Genomic DNA, 17,435 nt, shown 5'->3' with positions numbered 1-17,435 from the left:
AGTATCGGAGAACAGCACGGATTCATATTTAGCCATAAAGTAGATGAGCAAAGATTGAATAATACAGTATTGGCCAATCGGCTGACTTTTGGTCTTGAAATACACTTTACTGTACAAAATGTCCTTTGAATAAAAGTACACAAAAACGTTCATCGATGACTCAAAAGCTAACTATTTGTAGGAAAGGCTTGTGCGCATGCGTATTACAAGGCGTCTCAACGTCACTAACATGAAGACTTGCCTTGCGTCTGTTTTTTCCAAGTTTTTCGTCGTCCTTATCTTGTTTGGCTTCCGCTTGTCGCTGTAAGTAAAACTTGAATAGACCACAAGTATGAATTTAGGGACGTACTTATTTTTTAATCACTCCACGGTAAAACTAGGCTTAGGGAAGTGGTCTGCGTGTGTGTATTCGCAAAGTTAGGTGGCTAGCTAAAGCTATTTTTGCTTCGATGTGTGACAAGTTAAGGTGTAGAATAAAGGACAGACTGTTGCACTTTGTTGGGTAAAACATTTCCGTGAATGTTTGAAGAGACTTTCACTTTCGATTTCCGCTCAGCGCCCGACATGCTGCAGTCCAAAGGAAACTTCGAGAGGCGGGGCTTGAAGGTGAAAGGTCACCGGTGCCGGGACAAGACGGATGTGCCGATGGAGCCTACCAACATGGCGCAAGCACGTGCTGTCTGTGTGCTGCTGGTGAGCATCTCCGGGGTCAGCAACCTGCAGCTCTAGAGCCATGTGGCTCTTCAATCTCTTTGTCGTGGCCCCCCTTCGCAATGCTCAAGTATTTCTTGAACACCCTGATGGGGAAAATGTGCGTCTTTGTAACGGCTTTTCTAAATTCCCACTTTCTGTGAGACCCTGAATGAATCCTGGCTGAGGAATGGAGGGGAAGCTGGTGATTGGATGTAATGGGCCTCCCCAACTGGTAAACCAACCATGAATAAATATATATGTTATGTTATATCTATCTATCTATATATATATATATATGTATGTATATATATATATATATATATCTCCAAACGGGAGCGTTCCAGTTTTTCATACTTTTGTCTTCTCTGCTTCCCCGGCTCGCATTTCTAACACGGATTCCAACTTTAGTTGGAAGTTGATAGGATATTGTTGTGAAATGATGTCTATTTTTCTCGAGTTAGCATGGGGGTAACATGGCTCTTTTGATAGTAAAGGTTGCCGACCCCTGTTCTACGCAATAGGGTCGGGCTGGAGCCTATCCCAGCTGCCAAACCAGCCAATCACAGACCAGCCAGCATTCACGCCCTCGACTCACTTTGAGTGGTTTTAGGATAAAGCCACACTCCATCCAACAAATTGGGAATGACTGTGAGGCAAATGTGCTAACCGCTGTGCTAACCGCTGTGCTAACCGCTGTGCTAACCGCTGTGCTAACCGCTGTGCTAACCGCTGTGCTACGTACCCCCTGACTGATTGGTTTCTTGGTGAACATGTTGTGTTGGTTATTGTTGTCATACTTGCTGGTCCAATCCAATGGTGCAGGACAGCATCTCCAGAAGCACTGCACGTCTGCCAGTCCGCACGATGGATCGTGTGAGCCGTGTGAGCCAAACACGTACAGAAGCAGCCCCAACCAGCAGCGCACCTGCAAACGCTGCACATCGTGCTCGCACCCCAATGGTACCTTCACTGACTTCCATCATTTGGAAATATTGTACAGAAATAGTCATATCATCGGTACCACCACAACTACACACTACCTACTGCAACTAGCTAACCAGGAATACCAAGGCTAGTAGAGAGTAAGGTGAGATGGTGGTACTAATGTTTCCAACCTAGCTAACCAGGAATACCAAGGCTAGTAGAGAGTAAGGTGAGATGGTGGTACTAATGTTTCCAACCTAGCTAACCAGGAATACCAAGGCTAGTAGAGAGTAAGGTGAGATGGTGGTACTAATGTTTCCAACCTAGCTAACCAGGAATACCAAGGCTAGTAGAGAGTGAGGTGGTATGAGATGGCGGTTCTAATGTTGTTTCCAACCTAGCTAACCAGGAATACCAAGGCTAGTAGAGAGTAAGGTGGTATGAGATGGTGGTTCTAATGTTGTTTCCAACCTAGCTAACCAGGAATACCAAGGCTAGTAGAGAGTAAGGTGGTATGAAATGGTGGTTCTAATGTTGTTTCCAACCTAGCTAACCAGGAATACCAAGGCTAGTAGAGAGTAAGGTGGTATGAGATGGTGGTTCTAATGTTGTTTCCAACCTAGCTAACCAGGAATACCAAGGCTAGTAGAGAGTGAGGTGGTATGAGATGGCGGTTCTAATGTTGTTTCCAACCTAGCTAACCAGGAATACCAAGGCTAGTAGAGAGTAAGGTGAGATGGTGGTACTAATGTTTCCAACCTAGCTAACCAGGAATACCAAGGCTAGTAGAGAGTAAGGTGAGATGGTGGTACTAATGTTTCCAACCTAGCTAACCAGGAATACCAAGGCTAGTAGAGAGTAAGGTGAGATGGTAGTTCTAATGTTGTTTCCAACCTAGCTAACCAGGAATACCAAGGCTAGTAGAGAGTGAGGTGGTATGAGATGGCGGTTCTAATGTTGTTTCCAACCTAGCTAACCAGGAATACCAAGGCTAGTAGAGAGTAAGGTGGTATGAGATGGTGGTTCTAATGTTGTTTCCAACCTAGCTAACCAGGAATACCAAGGCTAGTAGAGAGTAAGGTGGTATGAGATGGTGGTTCTAATGTTGTTTCCAACCTAGCTAACCAGGAATACCAAGGCTAGTAGAGAGTAAGGTGGTATGAGATGGTGGTTCTAATGTTGTTTCCAACCTAGCTAACCAGGAATACCAAGGCTAGTAGAGAGTAAGGTGGTATGAGATGGTGGTTCTAATGTTGTTTCCAACCTAGCTAACCAGGAATACCAAGGCTAGTAGAGAGTAAGGTGGTATGAGATGGTGGTTCTAATGTTGTTTCCAACCTAGCTAACCAGGAATACCAAGGCTAGTAGAGAGTAAGGTGAGATGGTAGTTCTAATGTTGTTTCCAACCTAGCTAACCAGGAATACCAAGGCTAGTAGAGAGTAAGGTGGTATGAGATGGTGGTTCTAATGTTGTTTCCAACCTAGCTAACCAGGAATACCAAGGCTAGTAGAGAGTGAGGTGGTATGAGATGGCGGTTCTAATGTTGTTTCCAACCTAGCTAACCAGGAATACCAAGGCTAGTAGAGAGTAAGGTGGTATGAGATGGTGGTTCTAATGTTGTTTCCAACCTAGCTAACCAGGAATACCAAGGCTAGTAGAGAGTAAGGTGGTATGAAATGGTGGTTCTAATGTTGTTTCCAACCTAGCTAACCAGGAATACCAAGGCTAGTAGAGAGTAAGGTGGTATGAAATGGTGGTTCTAATGTTGTTTCCAACCTAGCTAACCAGGAATACCAAGGCTAGTAGAGAGTAAGGTGGTATGAGATGGTGGTTCTAATGTTGTTTCCAACCTAGCTAACCAGGAATACCAAGGCTAGTAGAGAGTAAGGTGGTATGAGATGGTGGTTCTAATGTTGTTTCCAACCTAGCTAACCAGGAATACCAAGGCTAGTAGAGAGTAAGGTGAGATGGTGGTACTAATGTTTCCAACCTAGCTAACCAGGAATACCAAGGCTAGTAGAGAGTAAGGTGAGATGGTAGTTCTAATGTTGTTTCCAACCTAGCTAACCAGGAATACCAAGGCTAGTAGAGAGTAAGGTGGTATGAGATGGTGGTTCTAATGTTGTTTCCAACCTAGCTAACCAGGAATACCAAGGCTAGTAGAGAGTAAGGTGGTATGAGATGGTGGTTCTAATGTTGTTTCCAACCTAGCTAACCTGGAGGTGGACACGGCCTGCAGCAGAGCCAGCGACACCAAGTGCCGGTGTAAAGCGCATCACTATTGCATTAGCGCCAGCGATGAAGGCTGCAAACTCTGTAGCCGCTGTGAAGAGTAAGATTTGCTCCTCATCATTAATATTGATCCATATTTGTGTTTGTATTTGTTGATCGTTGTCGTCATTTTGGGGAGCAGGTGTGGTCCACAAGGGCTCAGAGTTTCCTGCACAGCCACCAACAACACGGTGTGCCGTGACCCGGTAGAAGGTATGCGTCCGCGTCTCATTATAACCTGGTCTCTCTGCCATCAAGCAGCATCTGTTGATGGTTGATGTTGTGGTTTTAGCGAGAAGTCATGTCTGGGCAGGCCTGGCCTGTGGAGCCGTGCTGCTAACTGCTGTGGTTCTATGCTGCTGGAGAAAGAAGAAACGTGAGTTTGATGTCGCCACTGCTTTTTGTTGGATTGGCATCAAAGTAGCAAACTTTGTGTTGTGGATGATCAGGACTGAGTAACCAGCAGACCTCCAGTGCTCCAAACAGCAGCAAGACGCTTGAGATGGTACGTACCTTCATAAGGAACTTTGCTTCATTTGCAGCCCACATGATGGACATGGAGCCTTGTTGGCGCTTTTTTACAAGGCTCATCGGTGTGTCCCATGACATAGCCGCCTCTTTTTATAACTTTAGAAGACCCAGAAAAGAGAAGGTGTTCAGGCATAAGGATTGTGGATGATGGGCAACATTCCAAAATAAAGTCTACTTTCCTTTTAAGGCCGAGCCCTGGGACGTTCCATGATCACGTGCACGTCTGTAGAAGTGTATCCGACACGGTTGATGCTTAATATGGAGAAGGGTTAGGGACGGTTGGGGCATGCTAACTGCTATGTGTGCTGTGATTGACATTCTATTGTCTAATATGACGGTCATTCTGTTCTACCTTTTTGTTTTCTACAGGACTTGCTGTTGTTGAACAGTAAGTACCGTTATATTTCATAGGACCATGTATGCTGTACTTTACAGCGGTACTAGCAAGTCGCAGGAGAGCAGCGTGGTATGCTGGCCTCCCGTTGTGACATTGTGCCGCTGAGCAGGGTCGTACTTGGAGGGGGTCTACAGTAGCTGGCCACTCTGACCTCACGTTCTTCCCCAGCTACGGATACTTGGCGTCACCTGCCTGATATTGCCGACGTGCTGGGATGGAAGACCATGTCCGGCGTGGCGATGAGGAGCGGCATGAACCCGGTGTTCATCGAGGCCTGCATGCACAACCACCCGGGCGACTGTCAGGAGCGGACGCTGCAGTTGCTGATGAGGTGGACGGAGCAGCGGGGCAAGGACGCCATGACAGACTTGCTCCACAGCCTGCGTGGCACCAAGCAGAGAGACAAAGCACAGAAAGTGCAGGCTATTTTGTCCAAGGTTTGAATTGGCCGGCCTTTTCTGCCAAAGTCCAACTTTCCACCAGCCTTGTGACCATGACTAGATGACGACTGCAGGAACACATCATGGCCGTCTCAAGCTGTTAGCGGCTGAGCAATCCAGTGCCTGGCAGTGATGGGAGGAGCCGCCATCCAGGGATGAAAAAGCAACATGGCTACCCTGTGGTACTTTTACTCTATTCATACTGAACACGAACACGAACATGTCTTCAGCAAGTCCAACCTTTCTTCCAGCGTGTTGTGTTCCTCAAGCTAATGTTTATGTCGCCATCCATGTGACGGCTTTCTATTTCACCATCATTTCGTCTTGGCTGCTTTTGTTGCGTATGTCTTGTTTCCTGTTTCCTGTGACGCTGCATGCAGCTGTAGCTGATCGGTGATCAGTTATCGCTCACGTTTGGACTTTCAGCCGGTTGCTATGAGGAGCTTTTGCTTTTTGTTGGACTTGTGTATTTTTGCTCTGCTGTTTTGTGGACCTGTACCTGCTAGTGTCCTCTTTTAGCCAAATAAAAGACCTGTGCCTCACGCTGGGGTCACCACCGTGCCTAGACATGACATAGCTGACATGCTAACACAAGCCCAGTGTACTACATGCACTCTGACCTAACTAATCAATCGCTGATCAATCAATATACACTTGCTCCGTACAGCAGAAGAGCATAACAACAATGTAATGCTATTGACATACAGTCAATATCACGGATCGGGTAGAACTCTGGGCCTGTTCCTAGCCTGGGGATTGATTGTGGACTTGGTGCCGGTGTAGCTGAGATGATGAGCTGTCATGTCACGGCAGTGGTTGACTGGATGTGTTCTTCAGCTCTGATCCGTAGTAAGGACCGCCTGACTTCAGCAGAGAAGGAAACGTCAGCTGTTGCTTCCGACTTGATTTCAACATTCCAGCACAGAGGCATTTCACCCCGACCCCCTTCCTGGTTCAAAGGTCATGCCAGTCCACTGCAAAGCTGTCTAAGGCAATGCCTGTAACCCTGGTCCAACACTCAATATGAATCCCATATGAAATTGAAGATGAAGTCATCTACCTAACAAATGTGAAAATACACCAGACGTCCATTTTAAAAAATGCTTAAAAGAGAAGAATGCTAAAAAAAAGACACCCGCAAAATGACTGACTAAATGATGCATTGTCTCGCAAAAGTATTTTTTTTTACTTTGTTTGATTCAATTGTCAGTTGGTCAACAATATGCTTTACTATCAACTAAATCGTTATTATATATATATATATATATATATATATATATATATATATATATATATATATATATATATATATATATATATATATATATATATATATATATATATATATATATATATATATATATATATATATATATATATATATATATATATATATATATATATATATATATATATATATATATATATATATATATATATATATATATATATATATATATATATATTATGATGGAACTATTGTGGGCGTGGTACCAAATAACAGTGGGCGTGTCTAGCTGGAACTATTGTGGGCGTGGTCTTTGGGCGCAGCTTCCGTTGTTGGGTGGAGCTCTCGAGAACAGGAAATGTCAGAGAAAAGCTGCAACTTGGAAGCTCCGTGAGGCTAATAAACTGCCAACAGAGACGGCGACATGACCTTTTATATCACGATACGGAGCAGAGATCGTGTTAAAGGTAAGTTTGTTTCTCATTTACATTTTCAGTTCCTTCAAACTTGTTCCGCTAAACTTGGTTAAACTTCGACGACACGCGAGCTGCTAGCTAAACTTGTTGACACTTTGTGGCACGTTTGAAATTCTCTTCTCGCCAAAAAAACAATAAACTCCCACATCATGATTTGGTTGTAGTCGCTGCATCGGGCACGCCAATAGGATTCATGTGTAGACACGGGCACTATTTTGTTGCCATGACAACAGAGGAGGAGTCGCTTGGCAACGTCACTTTGCTTGAGGAGATGTTTCCCTTCCCAATAAAGCCTGAGCTCACTTGCGGTAGCATGATTATACTTAAATGTCGAGAAAGGAAAAACGTCACAAAATGTCAGCATACTTTATAGGTTTCTTTAACATTTACCATGACTTACCACGGTGAACGTTACCATGACTTACCACGGTGAACGTTACCATGACTTACCACGGTGAACGTTACCATGACTTACCGTGATCAACGTTACCATGACTTACCACGGTGAACGTTACCATGACTTACCGTGATCAACGTTACCATGACTTACCACGGTGAACGTTACCATGACTTACCACGGTGAACGTTACCATGACTTACCACGGTGAACGTTACCATGACTTACCACGGTGAACGTTACCATGACTTACCACGGTGAACGTTACCATGATTTACCGTGATCAACGTTACCATGACTTACCACGGTGAACGTTACCATGACTTACCACGGTGAACGTTACCATGACTTACCACGGTGAACGTTACCATGACTTACCACGGTGAACGTTACCATGACTTACCGTGATCAACGTTACCATGACTTACCGTGATCAACGTTACCATGACTTACCACGGTGAACGTTACCATGACTTACCACGGTGAACGTTACCATGACTTACCGTGATCAACGTTACCATGACTTACCACGGTGAACGTTACCATGACTTACCACGGTGAACGCTACAATGACTTACCGTGATCAACGTTACCATGACTTACCACGGTGAACGTTACCATGACTTACCGTGATCAACGTTACCATGACTTACCACGGTGAACGTTACCATGACTTACCACGGTGAACGCTACAATGACTTACCGTGATCAACGTTACCATGACTTACCATCACTCGGAGAGGGAAGGGAAAAAACAAGTCCAAACTGTGGTTTGGGGCTGTTAAAAAAAGCTCAGCATATAATTTGGCGTAAAAGTAAAACCCATTGTTCACACATAGACACAAGACCAGCACCACCTAGAGAAAGGGTTCCCGATCAAGACCAGCAGCCAGGTCTTGGGTCTGTACAAGCAAGCAAAACAGCCGGCCTCAGAAGGGCGCCATGTTTCTGCGTGAATTCTGGACTCTCATCCAGTCAAGCCTTTTTTCTTGGTGTTTGTTTCAGGAAGTGAACCGCAGCTGCAAAACGGCGGCTGGTAGACACGAGCCGAAGATGCAGGCAACCATCACACGGGTGTGCATGGTCATCACCGCCGCCATCTTGAACCATCCCTTGCTCTTTCCCCAAGAGAACGCCACCTCCGTGGCGGAGGAGGACCAGCAGCTGATGGTGCGCATGCGGGAGCACCAGGAGAGGCTGGAACGCGAGCGGGCCAAGCTGGAGGAGGAGCTGTCCCGCTTGGAGGAAGGCGTCCGTGAGGAAGGTTACGGCTGGTACATATGGAGCGCCGTGTCCTTTCTGGTCTTGTTTACCATTGAGATGTGCAGGGTGGATGTGGGAGACTCGGACGCGAGGGGAGTGGATGACGAGCTTCCTGAGAGTGGATCCGTGGACGCCAGCACAATGCTTCTAGATAAGGACACCCTCAGCAGCTTCTGTGACCAGATCACGTACAGCGCCGCCCGGGACAATGGGAGGGTGAGGGAGTTTGCCGAGGGCTTTGCTGACGACCTCCTGGAGTCGCTGAGGAGCGTCTGTGACCGAGAGGCGGACATGGAGGTGGAGGACTTTGTCGGGATCGGAAGCATGTTCGAGTGCTGGCAGGTGTGCAAGCCACCGGCGTGCGACCTCATTGTGCCGTTCTCGCCTCCGGATCCGCTTTCCTTTCAGGTCAGCTTGTGGTGCGAGCCGTCCAGAGACACCCCCCCTGACAAGCAAGCATGTGGCACCATCCAGGTGGGCTTGTTCGGGGACCAGGAGGGAGGGTGCCTGTGTGGTTCCGCTAACCTGGGAGAAGACATGCTGTGTCTGCTGCATGCTAAACATGAACCCAGCCTGGATGAGCTGCTGGGCTCCAGAAGAACGTCCCTCCTGGCCAAAGATCAAGTCATGAAGTGGTTTCAGGTGTCCCTCACTAAAGCGTGGGGGCGCATCTCCCACAAATATGACTTTGAAGTCACGTTTCGCAGCCTGGATGCGGCGGGCGCCCTAAAGGTCCGATTCCCTTCGGGGAAAACCATCATGGTGAACATCATACCTGCGGTCCAGCTGGTGGACACCGATGCCTATTTGGTTTCTCACTTCCCATCGGACTGCCACGGACCTCAAGACCCCTTCTGGCCTCTTTCGCTGGCCATCTACGAGAGGAACCTCCTGAAACACATGACCAAACACCTCCCACAAGGCTCCTGCCATCTACACTGCCTTCAGGTGGTCGTCTTCCTGCACAGGAAGCAGACGGCGCTCACTGGGGACAACGCTTTGACCGACTACCACTGGAAGACCGTTCTTTTGCACCTACTGCTGCTCAACAAAACGTCAACGTGGGCTGCTGACACAACCGAATGCAGACTTCGGGACGTGCTCGATTTCATGCACCGCAGCCTCCGGGAGAAGAGACTTCATCACGTCCTGATAGGGAACAGAAGAGTACCACAAGAAGTCCATCTTCCGCAGGTGATCCGCAAAGCGGATCCTGTCAATCTGTTCCGGAGTTTGGTGTTGAGGAGGGATCGTTACGCGGCAACAGTGCGCCACCTCCAGGAGATGATGAGGAACGCGGCCATGCTGTTACAAGAGTACACGCCACTCTTGTTTGATGGAGCCTTTCATGACTAAGAATACAGCCTGTGGAACTAGCATCTTCTGTTCTTCTGACCTACGTGTGTTCCACCTAAACCTTAGCGTGTAAAATGTCTGTCGACTGATGTCTATCTTTGTCACCTGCCAAGCTTACCTGCGCCGGCCCCTCTTTCAAAGTCATTCCACTTTTCTACCATGCTTCACCCTGGTTCACCATGCTTCACCCTGGTTCACCATGCTTCACCCTGGTTCACCATGCCTCACCCTGGTTCACCATGCCTCACCCTGGTTCACCATGCCTCACCCTGGTTCACCATGCCTCACCCTGGTTCACCATGCCTCACCCTGGTTCACCATGCCTCACCCTGGTTCACCATGCCTCACCCTGGTTCACCATGCCTCACCCTGGTTCACCATGCCTCACCCTGGTTCACCATGCCTCACCCTGGTTCACCATGCCTCACCCTGGTTCACCATGCCTCACCCTGGCTCACCATAGTTCACCCGGGTTCACCATGCCTCGCCCTGGTTCACCATGCCTCACCCTGGTTCACCATGCCTCACCCTGGCTCACCATAGTTCACCCGGGTTCACCATAGTTCACCCGGGTTCACCATGCTTCACCTCTTACAGGTTTTAGGAGGGTTGTATTCCAACATGACGCCTGGATTTCATGTGGAGCAGTGGAGATGTACTTTGTAAATAAAATACAATTAAATGAAATACATCACCTGTCCTTTTTGTCAGAGTAGATCTCATAATGCTGCACGTTGGGTACACGTACTGTCATAACCCTGGGCTCTCTGTTTGGATTATTTCTACAACAATCTTGACATTATTTTCTTCCTTGTGTTATTTTTAACTATTGAATAATTTCTTTGGTTTGTGTCAAATAGCAGAAAATGTTGTACTAATGGACTACTATTGGCAACTTTGCAATGTTTGGCTTCATGTGCTGCTGGTTGTTAAAAATGTTATATAAATAAGCTCATAAATAATTCACTCATTAATAAATGGTTATTTGTCATCATTCAATTGTCATCCCTATGACACAGCAGCAGCCTCATTGATACAGTACCAATAGGGGTCCCGGGCAGACCACCACAGCCTCACTGATACAGTACCAATACGGGTCCCGGGCAGACCACCACAGCCTCAGACAATCCGAGGGGGACCGCTGATACAAGTGTAACCGATGTGTTAATTTAGTTTATATAATGTCACCAAAAATTCATTTCATGTATGTATTTGTCGCTATATGCGACGTCAGTTATTTTGTTTGAACTTTGACGTTGTTGTGATGTCACTTCCTGCCATCATGGCGCGCTCTTCTCAGTCGCCTTTAGGGCTGCCGAGGAGTTCTGCTAGTCGGTGGGAACCATGGGTAACTGTTTTAAGTATGACCATATTAGGTATTTCGTCCCAGTATGTGCTTTTTGTACTATGTACAGCATTTAAAAACAACTAATGAAAGTTACTGCTATTAGTTAAGCTAGTTTAGAGGAGTTGTTTTTTTCATGTAGGTTTATTTTTGAGAGTTGTAAAAAAGGCCATCACTTCAAGATGACTGAATTCGTTGGAGACCATATAAGGACACTTCCGGTTCTCATTATTCCCATTGACTACATTTCACCCAGCAATCGTGTTAAGCTCCGCCCCTCATCACGCAGTTCAGAGTTGCTACCCAAAATGGATCCTCGCTCCTTCATTCAAGAGTTCAAGTAAGTCATGCCGCTGTTCATCCTTTCCACCACTAGATGGCAGCATAGGCCTTATAATGCGCCCTAGAGCTTAGCATGCATGTTTGCCTTGACTGTTTACCGTTGGCTGGAATGAACATATGTTGAATGCTGTGCTTTCTCCTTTCATATTTGATGTCATTGGCATCGAGCTATACAGCTCCTGTTCATTTTGCATTGTAGAATTGCAGAACCACACCACAGCCTGTCCGCTACTTGAACTGTGATCACTGGGATATACAGCCATCGCGTTATCCTGTGTTTACACCGAACATCCAGCACGCGAGTTCCCAAGTCAGCTGGAGGTCACGTGATCGCCTTTCGTGTCTCCGACCAATCCCGCTGTGTCCGGCTACGGCGACTGTGACGTCATCGTTGATTCGGCTTGGTCTATTGAACGCACGTTCTATTGCAAACAAGTCTTTTGCCTTGAGCGATCTTTTTACCAGACAAAATATGGACTTCATGTTTTTAACTGAGACGTGGCAAAGAGAAGGGGAGTTCGTTCACTTAAATGAACTCTGTCCTGATGGTTGCTCCGTTCTTGGGAGGCCCCGCCCCTCCCGTCGAGGAGGAGGTGTTGCTGTGGTTTTCAGAGACAGCTTCACCTGTAAAGTGATGGATAGTCAAATCTACTCATCCTTTGAGTCTCAGATGTTGAAAATTGGCTCCTCAAACTCATTCTATTGTGTGCTGGTTTATCGTCCTCCTGGTCCGGCCTCTGTCTTTTTAAATGATTTTAGTGACTTTTTATCTTCAATAATTAAGTTGGAAAATGTTTTAATCCTGGGAGATTTTAACTTGCATGTTGATGACAGCACATCTAGCCAAGCAATGGAACTATTAACAATGACTGAAACTTTTAATTTTGAGCAACATGTCTCCGTTGCTACACATCAAAAAGGTCATGTTCTCGACTTAGTGTTTTCACTTGGCCTTAATGTTGCCAACCTTTGTGTGGAAGATGTCCATTTGAGCGATCAGAGTTGTGTCTTGTTTGATCTGCTCCCTACACTTGAGCCTGTGCTTCCTGTGGTTAGGTCGCAGAGACGCATCATCTCTGAGAATACTGCAGGTAGTTTCTCTGTCCTGTTTGATCCACATCTGTTCTTGGAATGTGACAATGTTGATAATTTTATAAATTGTTTTAATGACCACTGTGAATCAATTTTAGATTTGGTTGCACCTGTTAAATCCAATCTGGTGTCTCAAAAATCTGTATGTCCCTGGATAAATGACTGTATTCGGAATTTGAAGCGACTTTGTCGGAAAACTGAGCGTCTGTGGAAGGCTACTAAACTTGAGGTCCACCGATTGCACCTTCGGGAACTTGTGTCATCTTTAAATGAAATGATAAAAACTGCTAGATCTGACTACTTTAAGCAGTTGATTATCTCAAATAAGAAGAAACCTCAAGTGCTCTTTGACACCATCAATTCTATTGTCTCTCCTGCTGCTCCTGTTATTCCTGTTTTTTGCTAAGCTGATAGCAATGATTTTCTCAAAGTGTTTCTCAGCAAAATTCAGGACATTAAGAACAGTCTTCCAGTGTTCTGTGGGTGTAACCCTGTTGTTCAGGAGCCTGCACCCCATGAGTGGTCCTCTTTTAAACCTGTGACTGAGGTTGAGATTTCAGCTCTGGTAACAAAAATGAAGCCATCTTCCAGTTCATCTGATGTGCTGCCCTCTAAACTCTTTTTGAAAGTGTTTGATGTCATTGCCCCCTGGGTTACTAAAGTGATCAATCTGTCACTCGCTACTGGTGTTTTTCCCAGTGCTTTTAAACATGCTATTGTGGAGCCACTTCTTAAAAAATCAAATCTGGATGTCGCCGATCCCAAAATTTACAGACCTATATCAAAGCTTCCTTTCATGTCTAAAATCTTAGAGAAGGTGGTCTCCGAACAGCTGCTACATTTCTTGCAAAAATATGATATTTTTGACACTTTCCAGTCTGGTTTTCGGAGGCTTAACTCAACAGAAACTGCCCTGTTAAAAGTGTCTAGTGGCATCATGATGTCTGCAGATTCTGGAAAATGCACGGTCCTTGTTCTGCTAGATCTCTCCTTTGACACTGTCGATCATCAGATTTTGCAAACAAGACTACATGACTTAGTCTGACTGTCAGGCTCTGTCCTAGCATGGTTCTCTTCTTATTTATCAGACAGGAGTTTTAGTGTCTCAGTTAACCAGATCCGATCTGACTCTGCTGATCTGTTGTTTGGAGTACCTCAGGGCTCTGTTTTGGGTCCGATTTTGTTTTTGTTATATGTTCTCCCTCTAGGAAAGATTATCCAGGATTTTGATGATGTCTCCTACCATCTGTTTGCTGACGACATTCAGCTGTACTGTTTTTTTAAGGCTTCGGAGATACAAAAATTGAACTCTTTAATGAATTGTTTAATGCAAATAAAACAATGGCTTGGTGCTAATTCCCTTCAACTTAATTCAGATAAAACTGAGGTGCTGGTGATTGCCCCTGATGAAGTTATTCCAGGGATCAAACAGTATTTGAGTGTTCACAGCCTGTCTTGTAAGTCAAGCCTCAGAAATCTTGGAGTAATTTTTGACAAGGAAATGTCATTACAGCACCACTCAAAGCAGCTCACTCGGAATTGTTTCTTTCAGCTAAGAAAAATCTCGAAACTTCGAACAATGGTATCTAAAGGTGAGCTCGAGATGATAATCCATGCCTTTGTGTCTTCTCGTTTAGACTGCTGTAATAGTTTGTTTTATTGTCTAAACAAAAAAGAGTTGTTTCGTCTGCAACAGGTTCAAAATTCTGCTGCACGGTTATTGACTCGATGCAACAGAAGGGCTCACATCAGGCCGATTCTGAAAGCTCTCCATTGGCTCCCTGTCTCATTCCGTGTGAATTTTAAAATCCTGGTGCTCACTTTTAGAGCCTTGCACGGCCAGGCCCCTATCTACATACGAGACTTGTTGCGTCCCTATACCCCCTCTCGGAGGCTGAGATCGTTAGATCAAAATTTACTCATAGTCCCTCGTAGTCATTTTAGGACCCGAGGAGACCTATCTTTTCAGGTTGTTGCGCCGAGGCTCTGGAATGACCTTCCACCCTCCCTACGTTCGCTTGACTCTGTCGATGCATTTAAGAGTAACCTTAAAACTCACTTGTTTTTGCAGGCATTCAGTAGATTTAGGGTACTATGATCATCATATATTTATGTCTATTTTATTGTATACTGTTTTTATGTCTATTTTTATTGTACATTGTTTTATTGTATTTTTTATGTGTATTTTAACCCTGTGTTTTGCCTTTTGTGAAGCACTTTGTGACTTCTGTCTGAGAAAGGTGCTATATAAATAAAACTTACTTACTTACTACTAAAACTTACATGTATAAAAAGAAAGAAAAGCTGCGTGGTGGTTCGGGTTATCTACAGCCCATAGTCAAAGTCGGGTTTGGCCTCCAGGTAGGTCTGGTAGTAGGCTTGGTAGGTGTCCACGCTGTGCCCGCTGGCTTGGACGACCGGGTCCTCTGACATGTGCTCCACCCACATCTTCAGCTCAGGTGCACCGTCTAAGCAACTGGAATAACATATTTTCCCATCAATAAGCAGGCCTGGGGGGATCTACAGGTCCCACCAGATGCATTCCAACATGTCCTTTACATACCAGCACCTGATTTCAGTCCTTTAAGAGGACCTATGATGCTCACGTTGGCCCTTTGTATCCAGTTGTGGTCTCCTATAGAGCAGCTACACACCATAACCAGCACACGAAACGTTCTAGATCTTCCAGAGTCTGCACCTATTCAGCTATCTTTCTTTGGATTTCGTGGTTCCTGCAAAACTCTGTTTTAATGTATTCCACCCACGGCCCGCCTCCAGACACGCCCCCCGCCCCTGTGGTTGGTCACACTGCAGAGTGCATAGAAACACTCCCGGTTTGTCCCGCCAACTTTATAGGAGTTGATAAACGGTGATGAATCTTTTTTAAATGTCCGCTTTTAACCTACGTCCATGTGTTGGACCCCCAATCCAGCCCAAAGTAGACACTGGACAGTCCCAAGTTTCTCAAGAAAAGACGTCTCTCCATGGTAAGCAGCTTTAGCATTGTAGCATTAGGTTTTCTGCAGCGTGGGTAATGTCTGTGTTTTGCAGGAGCGGCATCGGCATCGGCAGCATAAAACCCTAATGGGAACATCCCTGTTTTTTATACCTTCAGAGGAAACAGCGTGTGGATGATGGGCAATATTAAAAAAGGGCATCTTTCCTTTAACAACGAAATCATCATCATTTGTCAAAAGTAAACATGACCACGGGAGGGTCCAAATACTGTTCAAGACACTACTCACTCTTTCAGCTTGAAGACCTCCAGCCTCTCAAACCACGGCCACATCATATAATCGATCATGGTGATAGAATCACCACCAAAGAACTTGCTCTTCTTCTTTGCCAGATCCTGTAGAAAACACATCAGCAGTCAGGACAAAATCGATGCAAGCAAAGCATGAATTGACATGGACCTCATTTAATTGGCCAAACTTCTCTCTGAGTTCATCAAGTAGCCCGGAAACATCTTCACCCTTGTGTCTGCCCATAGCGATCTTGTAGGTGGACGGAGGGATCTGTACACAATATCCCTTAGTGGCAGGGTGGGCGGGGCACACAAAACTTCAGCTTTAGACCCAATACCTTGGAGAACTTCTCCAGCAGCATCTTCTGCTGGGCTTTTTCCAACGGAGTGGACGGAAGCAGCTTCCTGCCGGGGTACGCATCATCCAGGTATTCGCAGGCAATGGGAGACTCCCATATCAGCTCCTCTGCTGTGGTCTCCAGGATGGGGACGAGACCTTGGGGGATTTTCTTCAGAAACCATTCGGGTTTGTCCCTCAGGTGGATGTTGACAATCTGGTGTCTGGTGTGCAAAAAAGGCTTGAGTGGAAATCGAAAAACAAAGGTTCAGGTCAGGAGGGGTCCTTACTTGATGCCTTTGGCGTTCAGCACCAGTCGGGTTCTCTGGGCAAAGGGGCAGAACCTCATGCTGTACAGGCGGATGTGGCCCTCTGGTACCGGTCCGGGGGCAGAGCTCCCTGGAAAAAGATACATTCTAGTTCAAACATGCAAGGTGATGTGCAACCACAACATATTTGTCAGCTAATGCCACACCTTTATTCAATCGGTATAATGCCACGTCTAAAATACCACAACATGTAAAATGAGCCACTTTTGTCCTCAAGAGGTCTTATTTTTACAGCTACGATGAGGTGCCAATGGTCCCCGTTCAACAAGCCGAGTCCGCATCTCATGTTCATGTTTCATGTTTTTGATGAGCGGTGGGAAAAGGCTCGCAGGTAAACAGGACTCCCTGCTCCTATTCGATATATTCTATACAAGCCTTTTGAACGGAAATAACACAAGCTAATCAAGTAGCTAGTCAAGTTCAAACAAGACGTGGCTGCCCAGTGACCCTGCTAATCGACGCTAAATGACAGACTTCGCTTATTCAAAAATATTTACTGCTTACCTTTGGCCAAACACCTTTGACTTGTCATTGTTACACTTTGTTACACACCGTTACCGGTATTCAGGGCAATGGATTTGCAGGGGAAAAGCGTCCGGAAAGTCCTATTCTTTGTTCAGATCTTGCGCCTACTTCCGGGAAAAAGCCAAAAGTATCAGCCACCGAGCGATGACGAAAGAAGTGGGCGGGACCAGGGTTCCTAGGAAACGCACGGCTTGTTGTGTTTTTGGCAACAAGTTATCTCGACGTGGTTAGCCTTACTTCT

The 17,435-nt window shown here is 45.8% G+C and overlaps 3 protein-coding genes across 4 annotated transcripts; 2 read left to right on the top strand and 1 right to left on the bottom strand.

The window, feature by feature from the left end:
- Nucleotides 1-161: 161 nt before the first annotated feature.
- On the top strand, nt 162-6,153 carry fas (Fas cell surface death receptor). Its single transcript, XM_078787274.1, has 9 exons — nt 162-303; nt 557-693; nt 1,516-1,653; nt 3,830-3,950; nt 4,032-4,102; nt 4,182-4,265; nt 4,339-4,394; nt 4,790-4,808; nt 4,986-6,153. The coding sequence occupies exons 1-9, from the start codon at nt 197-199 to the stop codon at nt 5,258-5,260; spliced, it is 1,008 nt and encodes a 335-aa protein (XP_078643400.1). The 5' UTR covers nt 162-196; the 3' UTR covers nt 5,261-6,153.
- Nucleotides 6,154-6,797: 644 nt separating this feature from the next.
- itprip (inositol 1,4,5-trisphosphate receptor interacting protein) lies at nt 6,798-10,959 on the top strand. Its single transcript, XM_058058978.2, has 2 exons — nt 6,798-6,952; nt 8,364-10,959. The coding sequence occupies exon 2, from the start codon at nt 8,412-8,414 to the stop codon at nt 9,975-9,977; it is 1,566 nt and encodes a 521-aa protein (XP_057914961.2). The 5' UTR covers nt 6,798-6,952; nt 8,364-8,411; the 3' UTR covers nt 9,978-10,959.
- Nucleotides 10,722-17,316, bottom strand: LOC131108119 (glutathione S-transferase omega-1-like). Of its 2 annotated transcripts, XM_078799405.1 has the most exons (7): nt 17,174-17,316; nt 16,631-16,739; nt 16,342-16,564; nt 16,173-16,274; nt 16,002-16,108; nt 15,040-15,232; nt 10,722-12,288 (listed from the first exon to the last, which is right to left on the bottom strand). In XM_078799405.1, exons 1-6 carry the CDS (start codon nt 17,199-17,201, stop codon nt 15,082-15,084), a joined length of 720 nt encoding a protein of 239 aa, XP_078655531.1. In that variant the 5' UTR covers nt 17,202-17,316; the 3' UTR covers nt 10,722-12,288; nt 15,040-15,081. The 2 variants fall into 2 exon arrangements, with proteins under 2 accessions (XP_078655531.1, XP_057914897.2); XM_058058914.2 differs by lacking the exon at nt 10,722-12,288 and having other exon boundaries at nt 14,052-15,232.
- Between the last annotated feature and the right edge of the window lie 119 nt (nt 17,317-17,435).

The sequence above is a fragment of the Doryrhamphus excisus genome, linkage group LG20, assembly GCF_037039965.1.
Source record: "Doryrhamphus excisus strain RoL-2023G ecotype Guam linkage group LG20, RoL_Dexc_Guam_v1.1, whole genome shotgun sequence".
NCBI classification, from domain to species: domain Eukaryota; kingdom Metazoa; phylum Chordata; class Actinopteri; order Syngnathiformes; family Syngnathidae; genus Doryrhamphus; species Doryrhamphus excisus.
This window is presented reverse-complemented; position numbering and strand designations above follow the sequence as displayed.